This window comes from Hypomesus nipponensis, chromosome 21, assembly GCF_054491055.1.
Source record: "Hypomesus nipponensis isolate SF chromosome 21, ASM5449105v1, whole genome shotgun sequence".
NCBI classification, from domain to species: domain Eukaryota; kingdom Metazoa; phylum Chordata; class Actinopteri; order Osmeriformes; family Osmeridae; genus Hypomesus; species Hypomesus nipponensis.
Genome location: NC_140381.1, coordinates 3,144,019 through 3,157,990, shown reverse-complemented (window position 1 = coordinate 3,157,990; position 13,972 = coordinate 3,144,019). Strand labels below are relative to the sequence as shown.

Sequence of the window (13,972 nt, the reverse complement as noted above, 5' to 3'; positions counted from 1 at the left end):
TGGAATCCGAGTTGCACGCAGTAGGCCTAATTGGTCCTTGAAGGATATCTACGATATTTTTACTTCACAGTTCATCAACACAATAAGTTGTGAATTCATAGCAGACCTATAATGGAAATACTTTTAGAACAAGCAATATAGGTAAGTAGGCCAATTCAATTTGACTGTCAATATTCGCATTTCTCAGTTTTCATTCACATCTATAGTTCATCATGTATTTGTGTGGGTTCACGGATTGCTGTCTCCCTGTCTTGAGCTCATGTGACAAAATGAGTCGAAAAAGTCACTCTTTTCGGTCGGGTCAATAAAAAATATTCCATAACGAATTCAGAAGGATCAACGCACAAAAACACATCTCGATAAATAAACACATTTTTATTTTATTTCCTGCGACAGTGCAACAAAGACAATACATTCAAGTTGTCAGTGAGAAGAAGCAGTGAGAAAAAGCGATCAGCAGCTCAGGTTTATTTGAAATGTGGGAGCGACAGCATTCCCTCCTCCGCTTTAGTATGCCTCTTGAGACACAACGTTTCATATTGCTAAGTTTATCTGAACACATTTAATAAATTCAAGTACCAATATTCAAATAAATACGTATGCTAATGTTGACAATGTCTTGTTTACATTTACATTTAGTCATTTAGCAGACAGTCTTATCCAGAGCGACTTACATTAAGTACAGGGACATTCCCCCGAAGCAAGTAGGGTGAAGTGCCTTGCTCAAGGACACAGTCATTTTGCATGGCCGGGAATCAAACCGGCAACCTTCTGATTACAAGCCCGATTCCCTAACCGCTCAGTCACCTGACTCATCTTGTTGACTCTTACACTGCCATATAGCCATCACTAGAGGGCGCTATGGTCCCAGATGAAGGCATGAGAGCCAAATCCTCCAGTATCTTGCCTGGCAAGTCCATAGGACCCAGAGTGAAGGGACCAGGCTCCATCCCAAGCCCAGGCAGGGTGAGGGGGGTCTGGGTGAAACAAGGCAGGGGCGTGGGTAAAGGGCTGGAGCACGACGGAAACTGGAAAACGCTGGATCCAAAATGGCCGCCGCGGCCTGCGTCGGCAAACGCAGGCCCGTCTGGATCCTCCGTGCTCTCCCTACTTTCCTGATCCTCTCCCCAGCTGCCGACGCCTGAATCTGAGCTCTTGAGGTGCCAGCGCTGGTCCTGGAGCCTCTCCACGCGCTCGTAGGACGGAGACATCTGGAGGGAGTTACCCCCGGTGATGACACTGGTGCCCCCAAATAGCAGCCCCATCAGCCTCTCTTCCTCCCTATCCCTCCGTATCTCTCCATCGCTCTCTTCCTCTCCACCCCCTCCCTTTGTCTCCCCCTCCTCCCCCTCCCCTCCCTCGCTTAAGCTCTCTGTATCCACATTCCCTAAACCCCTGCTTGGTTCCCTCTCCTCCCCCTCCTCCTCCTCTTCCTCCTCCTCCTCCTCAGCATCCCCCTCTCTCTCCTCCTCTCTGTGTCCCACTAACGGTCCGTAAGGGGAGTCGGCGGTGCAGGGCTCCAGGGCGCCCCCGGTGGTCAAAGGGGCGAGGTGCAGGTTCAGGGAGTAGCTCTGGTTGGAGAAGCTGGAGCAGGACCCGAGGTCACAGGCCATTGTCTTCTTCGTCTTCTTCTTCTTCTTGTCCTCCGGGGATGCGGTATTGGGTTGGGGCCTGCGGGGGGAGACGGTGTCCACGGTGTGGGTGACCTCAAGCGGAGAGATGTGGACAGGAAGCAGGAAGGCATCCAGGTAGGACTCGCGGGCAAACTTGGGGCTCAGCCATGTCTAGGGAAGGAAGACGAGAGGGAGCAGGCTGGATGAGAGGCAAGCTGGAAGGGGCGGATGTAGAGTGTGTAAGTGTGTGTGTGTGTTAGTCACTGCTGGTGAGGCTGTTTGATGTGCAGCTTTTGTGGTTTTTCTTAAATATTGCTCTGAGGAAATATCAACGTCATCGGAACTTTTTGACTTTGACACGTGTGACTGACCGATGATTGTCTGATAACACGAAGTAAACCATTTTAAAACCAGTGTTGAGACAGAGAGAACCCGTGACAAAAACAGGAAACCATCTGACTGCGTCTGAAGAACGGTGACTTTTGGGGCATTTGACTTCTTGAGATGGCGTCGTGGAAGGATTGCCAAAGTCGAACATTGAAAAATCACGACAAGAAGGTGTAAAAAAACTCTCACGGCATAGCAGTACAAGTTATCACATTGGAAGTGAAAATTGTTATGGCGTAGGTGGTACTTTAAGTGGTGGGTACGTCAAGCAACTGACCTTGAAGTCTTCTCCTTGGGCGGAGTTTAAGTCAGGGAAGAACTTGGAGGGGTTGGGGAGAGGAGGACCCATCAGTTTCTTTACTATGTAAAGCCTGGAGGGTAGACAGACAGGAAGTGAGCACAGCTGGAAACCAAAAGATAAACGGCTGTTTGGAAATTCCCCGTCTGCTCCAATGCTCAGAATAGTCTGTGTCATATTTGGGCCATGAACACACACACACACCTAGACAGTCATACACACACACACACACCTAGACAGTCATACACACACACACACACCTAGACAGTCATACACACACACACACCTAGACAGTCATACACACACCTAGACAGTCATACACACACACACACCTAGACAGTCATACACACACACACACCTAGACAGTCATACACACACACACACCTAGACAGTCATACACACACACACTCACACAGACAGACAGTCATACACACACACACTCACACAGACAGACAGTACACCTTACCGGGTAGTTTTGTGTGTGCTGCAGAGCCAAGTGAGCACCAGAATGATCGTGGCAACTACTCCCACTAGAACCCCAGAAGCTTCGGAGAACCAAATCAGCTGGAACCCTGCAGAACCATGGAGAACATGGTTGAACAACAAGGGACTGTAAGTGAGGTAACTGCATAACTAGCATGTACGCTACTGCTGTGTGCTAGCATGTATGCTACTGCTGTGTGCTAGCATGTACGCTACTGCTGTGTGCTAGCATGTATGCTACTGCTGTGTGCTAGCATGTATGCAACTGCTGTGTGCTAGCACGTACACTACTGCTGTGTGCTAGCATGTATGCTACGGCTGTGTGCTAGCATGTACACTACTGCTGTGTGCTAGCATGTATGCTACTGCTGTGTGCTAGCATATACACTACTGCTGTGTGCTAGCATGTATGCTACTGCTGTGTGCTAGCATGTATGCTAGTGTACCTGGAGGTGGGGGGGACGGCGTTGGCGTCTCTCCCACCTTGGACTCCCAGGATGCAGTGAGGCTCCAGTCGCTCCAGGTTCCGTTAGGAGACTTTTTCTCAGGGACCCGGACCCGGACCCGAGCCTGGTACCTCTGCCCCATCACCAGCCTGTCCAGGTCCAGGGAACACTGCTTGTCAGGCAGGGGGCCCACTTCGATAGCGGACTAAAGAACAACACAGACCAGGTTTGAGTGATTGAACACATATGGGAAGGCAGACCAACTGTCACCACCCCCCAGCCACCCTGCCCCCCAGCCACCCTGTCCCCCAGCCCCCCAGCCCCCCTGCCCCCCAGCCCCCCAGCCCCCCTGCCCCCGTCTCCCAGCCCCCCTGCCCCCCAGCCCCCCAGCCCCCCTGCTACCCTGCCCCCCTGCCCCCCAGCCTCCCAGCCCCCCTGCCCCCCAGCCCCCCTGCCCCCCAGCCACACCTCACCTCCCAAGGATCCTCATGATTCTTGTACTGCACCTGGCAGTTATAATTATAGATTCTTTTAGGATTGGAGTCCATGGTCCAGCTGATGGTGTTGTTCTCCACCCTATCCCAGGTAGGAGGGCGCATCTTTACTGAAAAACAACAACAACAACATCAACGACAGTATTCAAGCTGTAGCATTAACAATCAGGGTGGTTTTAATAGTGCACACACACACACGCAGTCGCTACTACTCTTTGGTTGTAGATTTCACTCACTGCTGTCTTTAGGTATGTATTCCATCTTGACGACAGGGTCTTTTGAACTTCCATTGAAGCGGACTTCAATGGTGTATTTATCTGAACTCAGAAACCGCTGGAAGAGAACAGCTGTTATAGTGGCTACGATGCACCAACACATCTCGGAACAGAAATTTGAATCATATTTACAAAGTAAACAAACAGCATGTGCAATTCAACTTTTCTCTGCTCTCACACACCTTGTTGTCTGGAAGGAGCAGGGAGCATGCCCTCAGAGCGGGGTCACATCTCACGGGCCGCAGGTCAAAGCGGATGGAGCTGGGAGAACGCATAGGTCAGAGGTCAGCCGAGCATAAACAGGAAGTGTCCTCGCTTGAGGAAGAGTCCTACCTTTTATTCAGGGAACTTTTTTTGACCCCGAAGAGTGTGTATCGCGCGTCTGGCCCCGTATTGTGTCTGGAGATGTTCAAGGGCATGTCCCACACACATGTTATGTTGTTGATGAAGTCGTTGAGGCACTTAAGGGCTGTGTGTGTGAGAGAGGGAGGGAGGGAGGGAGGGAGGGAGGGAGGGAGGGAGGGAGGGAGGGAGGGAGGGAGGGAGGGAGGGAGGGAGGGAGGGAGGGAGGGAGGGAGGGAGGGAGGGAGGGAGGGAGGGAGGGAGGGAGGGTATTAGAATTAGAGAATGCTAGAATCCGAGCATACTAGAATCAGATGATACTAAAAATCAGATAAAACTAGAAAATACCAGAACGTGAGCATGCTAAAATGAAAGAATTCTCGCAGATGTTCTTACAGTCCTGCATTTGGCTGTGGCCTGGTTGTATCCGTATCAGCAAGACAACCACAAGCAGATGTAGATTGCCCCTCACTGCCATCTGCCCGGCTTGGCGACGGCAACTCTGATTGGTTGAGCAGGAACTTCCTGTTGTACCACTTCCTGGATGGTCAGGATCATTGGTTTCCCCAGGATGAACTGTACTGACAGGGCGCACAGGGCGTTCCTGATTGATTGCTTTGGCCTTAATGGGAGGAGAATGACAGGTTAGGAAAAATGCAGATACAGTACAATCATGTTCAGGATAGTTAGGGCAAACACACACACATGCACACACACAGACACACATATACAATGATCATGTCTCAATTTTAAAACACACAGAAAAGGGTGTTAGAGAGATGAAGGAAATGGATAGTGCGGTTATGTCTGTGTGTGGGTCTGTGTGTATTTGCTGTTCCATTTGTGTTTGTGGTGTGAAAGGTCTTGTGGTTTGTGTTCTTTTCTACTGAACAGAACACACACACACACTCACAAACTCACACACCTAAACCCAAAGAGTTATTGGAAACATAACCCATAACCTTGTCCACAGGTGTGACACCAAGTGTGAACACGATTTATACAGAACAGAAAGCATGCAACCCTATGACCAGACCCCAAATATACTGTACCACCGGCCTGACATAGCCTACTGAGTAGGTTAACACCCAATGGCTCTTTCACTGACACACACACACACACGTAGCTAACAGGTGTGTGTGTGTGTGTGTGTGTGTGTGTGTGTGTGTGTGTGTGTGTGTGTGTAAAAGTGCATCCTCTGAGACCACCCTATGGAGGTGAAACCAGTGAGTTGTGATTTCCCAGACACATACATTTACATTACATTGACATTTATTCACATAGGTCACTGACAATAACAACAAGACAGCCCCAAAGCACTGCGGGTAGCCAAAACAAGAAGCACACATTGTGAACAACCAGTGCCAAAGGGAAGAACCATAAGAGCATGTAGTTAAGGAAGTTACAATTAAACAACATGAATCTCTAAGTGCAAGTGTACCTGTAGAAACAGCAGCAACATTAAAAATACAAATAAGATGAACTATTTTTGCAGCAAATACAACAGTTTGGACACTCTTCAACCTCATCTACAACTGACAACCCTGCTTTCCCCAACCCACTGTTAGAATCCGGGACTAGACACAATCTGGCCTAATCTCTGTTTTAATCCATCATCTGGGAAACTGCACTTCAGATGCAGGTGCTTTCTATATTGCAACCTAATATCATAATCTTTTTGTCATCTTTCCACAACATAATGCCATCAGAAGTTGCTATCTGTGAATGTAAGAGTGTAAAACACCTGGACCCAGACAATTTATCAAGCCTAGTCTGAGACTAAAAACGTTTTCAGTGGAGGTCTTCATTGAATTATTCTCTTACTTTAGTAGTAGGCTTAATCTGTGTCTGAGAAACTGAACCTACACAAAGGTAACAGATCCAGGATGTCTTAGACCACGATACAATGTTAGTTGTGTTTCACTTACCTATAGCTGTGACCTCTCAGTTGCTCTTTACCTCTCTACCTCCTCTGCTTTCCTGTTTTAGACTTGAACACTGCCCAGCTCCACCCACTACCATCTATATTTCTCAATCTCTGACACTTTATCTCTCCCTCTCTCGCACTCACTCTCTCTCTCCTCCCATCCTCCCTATTAGCTCTGTTCTCTCACGCTGGGCGTGTGTCTCCATCCACGTGCAGTAGCTCTACCACCCCTGCTCTGTGTCGGCACGTGAGCGGTGCCTACACAGCCGTTGCCAGGCAACCGCAGCACTGGGAATCAGTCGGAATGGACGTCCAGAAACATGCGTGTGGGCTCATAATCGCGGTCATCGCGTCAATCGCTTCCTCACACCGGGTTCAAATACAAAGATGGCATTTTGGGTGGGTTTGGGAGGAGGGCATAGCTCAGTGGTTAGAGCATCTGACTGCAGATCAAAAGGTTGCAGATTCAAATCCCCCTGTACAGTTATTATATCAGTGGTATATCCTGTGCACACTGCTGCACTAAGGTCACTGTGTGATATCAAGTTAAGTGCACCACAAGTATTAGCAGTCAATGTTATCATTATGCAGAGAAGAAAAAAAACTGAATGAACTCGAAATAAGAAGAGTTATAAACACCTGAAATGAGCACACTGGTTTTTGTTCACAGTTAGAGGCTGTGGTAGATCCGGTGGTTTGGAGAGGAAACTACCATTCTATACCCGGCTTCAATATTCCATTCTATATTAACGACAAACATGTTTGTGCTAATAGAGTTGGGGCCAGAAGGCCTGTAGATTTTCCCTGTTCACCATAAACACCTTCCTCCGGTCTTCAGCGCAGAGACCAACGTGACTGAGACCTAAAGCTGACGGGTCATCTCTAGTCATCATGTCCTCATGGTTCTCTCCCAATCTGTAGATTTGCAAATGCACTTTATAAACTCAACTCGGTTCGACTCAACAATACCGAGACACTCCGTTAGCCAAGAGGCCCTAATCACAGACGTTTGTCAGTTCCTCCCAGGACATTACAAGTCTACAACACTCAGCGCTTCATAGAAACCATCCCCCCCCCCTCCCCCCCCCCAAAAAGACGTTTCGGTAGAACTGAGACAGTGTGTCCGTAAGGGACATAGCAGTGACCTCACTTCCCCCTAAGTGACCTCACTTCCCTTGGCATGTGTAGTCACCAGGCATTGACGTGTCTTCTCACACATCAGATGATAAAGAGTAGGCATTTCTCTGAACGATATCAGTGCCTAACATCCGGTCTCGGGAGTGTGTGTGTGTGTGTGTGTGTGTGTGTTGGCGAGAGTGTGTGTGAGATGGGGGGGGGGTGAGGAGGAAGGGGTTTTGTGGTCTTTTTGTTATTGGAAACAAACCCTCACACACCTACTGGGAAAGAAGGTAGATATGGCTGACATGAAACTCTGAGCTCACCCTGCTTCTACTCTCACAATGCTTGTTTGTGGTTGTGAGCGCGGTGTGCGAGTATGATGTGCGTGTACGTGCGTCTGAGACACTGACCTTTATAATCGCTTCTGGCTGCCGATTCAAGGGAACTTCCCTTTAGTGTGTCTGAGAGACAGAAAGAGAGGGGGGGGAGAAATAGAGATAGAGAGGGGTTGAGGGAGAGAGAGAGAGAGAGAGAGAGAGAGAGAGAGAGAGAGTGAGTGAGTGAGTGAGTGAGTGAGTGAGAGAGAGGGAGAGAGAGAGAGAAAGAGGGAGAGAGAGTGGGGGGGGGTCTGGAGGGAGACAGATGTGGAGAGGGAGAAAGAGAAAGAGGGAGGGAGAGAGAGAGAGAGAGAGAGAGAGAGAGAGAGAGAGAGAGGGGGGGGGGGGGGCTGGAGGGAGACAGATGTGGAGAGGGAGAGAGAAAGAGGGAGGAGAGAGAGAGAGAGAGAGAGAGAGAGAGAGAGAGAGAGAGAGAGAGAGAGAGAGAGAGAGAGAGAGAGAGAGAGTGGGGGGGGGGCTGGAGGGAGACAGGTGTGGAGAGGGAGGGAAAAGGGAAAGAGGGCAGGGTGTTTGTCCTCAGGGATACTGGAAGTGACACGAGTGGAGAGAAAGGAGGAACAGGTAGAGTTGGGTTGTGTGTGTGCAGGGAGAAATGAAGAGGGAAAAGCAGGATTGCCATGTCAACTCAGCATAGCCGTTGTCCTATTAAATACATACACACTGACAACCACCGATGCAGAGTCAGTCTGTCCCAACCGCAATCAACCCTGATGTAAACTCTCAGATATGGGTTAGTTCTAATCTGACCGAGGCAAATGCAACCTCACTCAAAACCGTTCAGATTGTTTATCTATCCTGTTACCTTAGACCAGTGTGTAGTCTCAATTCTCAATCCGAATTTCATGCAGATTGCAGAACTATGATACTGAGATTTCTACTGATACTGATATTCCTGTGAAACTGCGTATTTCGTCAGAGTTGTCAACGCGTTATTCTGATGTAATTCACAACACATCATCGACAATCGATATCATCGCTCTTCACATCTGCCTCCTCCCCACGACCATGATTCATTAATATTTCTCAATCAATCAATTGCCATCTTGACCAACATTTGCCAGAACAAGGCTGATCAGCCTTTCGAACTTGATTCTAAAGAGCTCACCATCAATTGCAGTCAACGGTTAAACGATCAATTGCAGTCAATTCTCAAACGATCCGTTACACAACCTTTATTTTAATCATTCTGAGTTCGTCTACATACCCAGTGAAGCTGACTTCAGTTGCCTACACGTTTCCAACTTTAGTTTAACTCCGGGGAACGACAACCAGGACCCAAAATGTGTTACTGTGCTCCTCTTAACACGATTCAATGCCTTCAGTGGATTTGACGTCATGACGAAGTGTTTTGTGGTTGTCTTAATTTAACCGACATTCTCAGTTACACTGAAACGAAGTAAAAAATCCCCTTTTGTGACTATGGTCTCCTTTTAGTCTTTGTTCCGTTTTAGTATCTTTAGTTTTCTTTACGTCGTCTTTATTTCAGGAAGAGCGTGCAACCCAAAAAAAACAGGGACTTAACACAAAATGTTTATGAAAATAGCTAAATGTTGATAAACCAAGAAGACACTACGTGAGTGTACAATGTGTCACGTGGCTACTTCAGACGTCTAACGAATCGGGAGTTATTTATAAAATTGATATATTTTCGTGGTTTGTCCAGACGAAAAAATTAACAGTGTAAAATCGAACTTTACGTTCCAACAGGGGTCAAGACTGGTGCAGTGAGTTGCTCACTCGATATAAATAGAGACATTTCTACCACTTACCGGAGAGACGGAGACACTACAACAGCCCTCCGACCTCTTTTCCCTTAAGAAATTTCTTTCTCGCTTCCTCTGTCCCAACTCTAGTGTCACGACAACTGTAAACAGAATAAATAAAGAACTCATTGTAATTCACGTGCATGCTTACTAAACCGTTGATTTGAACGGTACAGTACAAGGATACTGTCAGAAATGGGCAGTATTTCAATTAGGCCTACTTGTATTTGAAATACACATTTCAAGACTTTTGAGTATTTTGTACTTTGTATTTGATAGGGCCGATAAAAAATCAAATGTAATTTGTAACAAAATACTTTAGAGTGGAGTAATTTTGTATTTTAAATACACAAAATACTTTCTCGACGAATCAAAAAGTCAGTTCAGTCTTCAGATCACAGCTGAGTTAGAGACCCTTGGTTTTATGGAGGACACCAGAAAAGACCTGCTCTCTCTTCAGCAGTACCAGTACCCACTTATTAAGCTCCTTTTTGTTCGATTTAACACAACCCTCCCCTCTTCAGCTCCGGTTGAGAGACTGTTCTCGTTTGCAGGAATAATGTTTGATCCGCACAGGAGGCAGTTAACCCCAGAAATATTGGAAAGGTTAGTTGTTCTTAAAGGCAACTAAACTGGCTACTCAGTGGTTGGGTCTCAACTCACTTGTTAAGTTACCTGTTCACTGAGTGAGTAAGTGTGTGAGTGAGTGTTTGAGTGTGTGAGAGTGAGTGCCTACTCATCCTGTGATGCCTCAGTGTGTGTGTGTGTGTGTGTGTGTGTGTGTGTGTGTGTGTCTGTGTGTGTGTGTGTGTGTGTGAGGGAGAGTCTGTGTGACTCGTCAGTAGTGGACTTAATCAAGGACTTATGCAACACTGCTATTGTGACAGCATCCCTGTGGAGGGGCAGGTAGTGTGGCTTACACACACACACACACACACACACACACACACACACTCCCCTATGCCTATGGGAAAACATGGATTTGTCAATGCCTCACGAAAGCTTGAGAGAGAATTTTGAATTTTCAACAACTCTTTATTATGAGCTTTAAAAAACCACACAAGAACATTATCAGATCCTTTTGAGACAATATTGAATGAATAAATATATCAACGTTTGTACGTTCATGGGCTGTAAAGTCCCATTCATAAAAAAGATATATATACACAAACAATGTGTATGTATTGACTATGTAACATAATCAATCAAGTTGTTGTCTTGTAATAGCTTGGCTTAGTTACACTGACATTCTGTGACTGTTCTTTCCTTGTGTGGGGTTCACCAGAGCTTTGTGTACATTATATAGCCCAAACCTGAATGCTCCGCTATACCAAATTGTTAGAAAACTGAAAATCCAGAAAAAGTATTTCCTATATTTAAAATACATGTATTGTATATTGTTACATTTTCTGGCACCAGTATTTTATTTTAATAAAATTTTTTGAGGGGTATTTTGTATCATAATACATTTTGATGTATTTTTGCCCATCCCTGGATACTGTAGGCTACTGAATTGTGTGGTTGTCTCTGTGTGTTGTCAGGTAAGCTGTCTATGTAGTATTTACGATGGACTGAATGTCTTTTAATACCTGTCTACAAACAAGTGTTCCCTTGTGGGATAAATCAAATTGACGTGATTATGTTTACACACCAAATAAAACACACAAGGATTCAATGAATTTGTAAAGTACATTTCTTCATTCTGTATCTCATCAAGAACACTCCATATGCTATACAAGAGAAGCTACTCCAGAGTGTGTAGCGTCTTGACCAGTATCTCCCTCAAACAGTCAGATATATAAACCGTGTGGCAGTGTATCTTGGACACACAGCTCTTCCTCGACGTAGATAAAACCATCAAGACGCAACTTCAACACAAATGTTGGAATGTTTAGGCTGAGACATCCTATTACAATCATGGTCCTCCTAGTACACTTCTTACTACAATCATGGTCTTCCTAGTACATTTCATAATACACTCATGGTGAGGTTGGTCTTGTAGTGTTAAAGGAGTCCGGTACAACTGTACTCCTATTCACAGTGCAACAACATAACATATTCTGAGGGAACCATCTTAAATTCCTGAAACATCTTGGTTCATTATCCACCAAATCCCATGTCCCTCTCTTAGGACATCAGAAAATTAGGTAACATGGTTTTATCTGGAGTCTGCTCAAGTCGACGACATAGACCCTCTCTTAGGCTTTCACTCCCCAGCACCGAGGTTCAAATGTCAGGTCCTTTTTTCTGATCAAGAACACGCTTCCTTAAATCTTATTCTATTCTATGGTATTGGGGATTAGAACCATCCTCCCATGAACCCATCGCAAAAGTTCCTTCTTCGTAATCCTCTTCCTCCACCCTTTTCAGACGTGTCCGTCTTTGTTGACATCCCCCTCATCCAACTCGCATTTCCTCCTCCTCCTCCACCAATCACAGGTGCTTGCCCCGCCCCTCCGAGAGGACGTGCTCGGGCACGGCGCGGGTGTACCACTCCGACCACGCCCCGTCGTACACCGCGGTGCCGGGGTGGTCGCACTCGTGAGCCGCCAGCGCCACCTGGCACGCCGTCACGCCCGAGCCGCAGGTCGCGGAGAGCGGCCGCGACAGGTCCACGCCCGCACGGGCGAACAGCGCCTTGAGGTCGTCCTGGGACAGGAAGTGACCCGACGGAGACAGGAAGGAGTGGAAGGGCATGCTGAGGGAGCCTGGGATGTGGCCGGGTTCGGTGTCTGTGGGAGAGAGAGAGAGAGACAGAATAAGAGAGAGAGACAGAGAGAGACAAAGAGAGAAAAAAAGAGAGAAAGAGAGAGAACGAAACAGAGAGAAAGAGAGAAAGAAAGAGAGAATGGTTGGATACATATTCTCAAGTTTAATCACAGTATTTTTTCTTCTTTTTCTACAGATGTGAAAGAGCGTGGTGATAATCAAACATCATGTCAGCTGACACCCTCACACTTAAAGCTAGTGAACGTGGTATCGTGTCTGTCTCTGGAGCTAGACCCATTAAATGGGTCAATATTAACCCTTCAGGTCAAGGTACAGTGCCTGGTACAGTGCCTGTACCTTGACCCATGAATGCCTACAGCTCAGTACATTCTCCCTTTGCCAGCATGGAGTACCTACACTCTAATGTGTCACGTACAACAGATGGTCCAGAGTGTGTGTGTGTGTGTGTGTGTGTGTGTGTGTGTGTGTGTGTGTGTGTGTGTGTGTGTGTGTGTGTGTGTGTGTGTGTGTGTGTGTGTGTGTGTGTGTGTGAATTAGCCATACGTGTGTGTACGCATGGTGAAGTGCATGTGGAGCGTGTGAGAACAAGAAAAAGTTTGTCTATTTAGCACTTTGCCTGTATAAGATAGGGCACCATAATATGTTGATAGTGTATGCCTTGTGTGAGCCTGTATTTGACCTACGACCCCTGACGGTTAGTTTGCCTGTTTGCTAGAGTACACAGACTACGGATGAGGAAGTATCCACTCAGCAGATCGTTTGACAGATGAAGTCCACCACAAGACTAAAAACTGGGTCAGTCATGATCGGCACAATTGATCTGATCACCTTGGAATATATATTCTGGTCACATTCATCCCAACAGGGAGTCTTTTAACTGTCAGTTTTGGTCAAAATAAATCTCGCAAACGTGAAACCATAAAAGGATTCTGTGGTTGCAGTCACCACTCGTTTGGAAACCTAATGTTACGCATTTGACATGTTTGGTTCACGAATTTAAGCAGGTGTCTTTTCTAGGTGAACTTACTGTCTCTCGGTTCGGGGTCGACTCCACGGAACCTTCCTGAGGGCCTAGCATCCACCACCTGGAACCTCTTAGTCTCCAGGTTCTCCAGGATATCCTCGTACGTCTTCACCCAGGAGCGGTTCAAAGAAGCCCCGAACTCGGTTGCTTCTGGTCGGGTGTACTTGTCACTCAATGGAAGTCCTTCCAACTCCCAGTTTTTGAGTCCCCCGTTCAGAACCGAGACCGAACTGTGCCCAAACACCCGGAACATCCACCAGACGCGGGGCGCAGAGAATGCACCGAAATCGCTTGCGTCGTATACCACGACGTGTGTGTCGTTCTCTACACCCAAGTTGCCCACGTAATCTGCAAAAGCATTCTCAGAGGGAAGCATGTGATCCAGCGGAGATGTTTTATCGCAACATTGGTCGATGTCAAAGAACCCTGCACCCGGAATGTGCTTCTTCTTGAACTCGCTTTTAGCGTTGCGCCGAAGTTTGGGCAAGAACCAAGAAGCGTCCAAAACGCGCATCTTGGGTACGGTCTGCTGACACTTTAGGGCTTCTGCCAGCCACTTCGAAGCGACAAGAGCTCTAGATTGAAGCGCCATCATGCAGGTACAAATGCCAACCGCGAAGGAGAGAAAGTGGTTAAATTCAGCTGATATAGGCTATTGAGCGTGCCCGGGAGA

General features: G+C 47.0%; 2 protein-coding genes across 2 annotated transcripts; both read right to left on the bottom strand.

Moving 5' to 3' along the window:
- Nucleotides 1–350: 350 nt before the first annotated feature.
- Nucleotides 351–9,487, bottom strand: LOC146237475 (uncharacterized). The gene is made up of 10 exons (XM_084685933.1): nucleotides 8,987–9,487; nucleotides 4,735–4,960; nucleotides 4,330–4,465; nucleotides 4,179–4,257; nucleotides 3,958–4,054; nucleotides 3,701–3,831; nucleotides 3,228–3,432; nucleotides 2,765–2,870; nucleotides 2,278–2,371; nucleotides 351–1,784 (listed from the first exon to the last, which is right to left on the bottom strand). The coding sequence occupies exons 2-10, from the start codon at nucleotides 4,742–4,744 to the stop codon at nucleotides 828–830; spliced, it is 1,815 nt and encodes a 604-aa protein (XP_084542059.1). The 5' UTR covers nucleotides 4,745–4,960; nucleotides 8,987–9,487; the 3' UTR covers nucleotides 351–827.
- Nucleotides 9,488–11,220: 1,733 nt separating this feature from the next.
- Nucleotides 11,221–13,935, bottom strand: LOC146237474 (3-mercaptopyruvate sulfurtransferase-like). The gene is made up of 2 exons (XM_084685605.1): nucleotides 13,303–13,935; nucleotides 11,221–12,277 (listed from the first exon to the last, which is right to left on the bottom strand). Exons 1-2 carry the CDS (start codon nucleotides 13,892–13,894, stop codon nucleotides 11,979–11,981), a joined length of 891 nt encoding a protein of 296 aa, XP_084541731.1. The 5' UTR covers nucleotides 13,895–13,935; the 3' UTR covers nucleotides 11,221–11,978.
- Nucleotides 13,936–13,972: the final 37 nt, after the last annotated feature.

Excerpts from the sequence above, each read along its gene's own strand:
- LOC146237474 (XM_084685605.1), bottom strand. The coding sequence starts at position 13,894 with ATGATGGCGCTTCAATCTAGAGCTCTTGTCGCTTCGAAGTGGCTGGCA. Across the intron at positions 12,278-13,302 it reads CGACCCCGAACCGAGAGACA|ACACCGAACCCGGCCACATC; the intron begins GTAAGTTCACCT and ends TCTCTCCCACAG.
- LOC146237475 (XM_084685933.1), bottom strand. Across the intron at positions 4,258-4,329 it reads AAAAGTTCCCTGAATAAAAG|CTCCATCCGCTTTGACCTGC; the intron begins GTAGGACTCTTC and ends GCGTTCTCCCAG. Across the intron at positions 3,433-3,700 it reads ATCATGAGGATCCTTGGGAG|TCCGCTATCGAAGTGGGCCC; the intron begins GTGAGGTGTGGC and ends GTTGTTCTTTAG.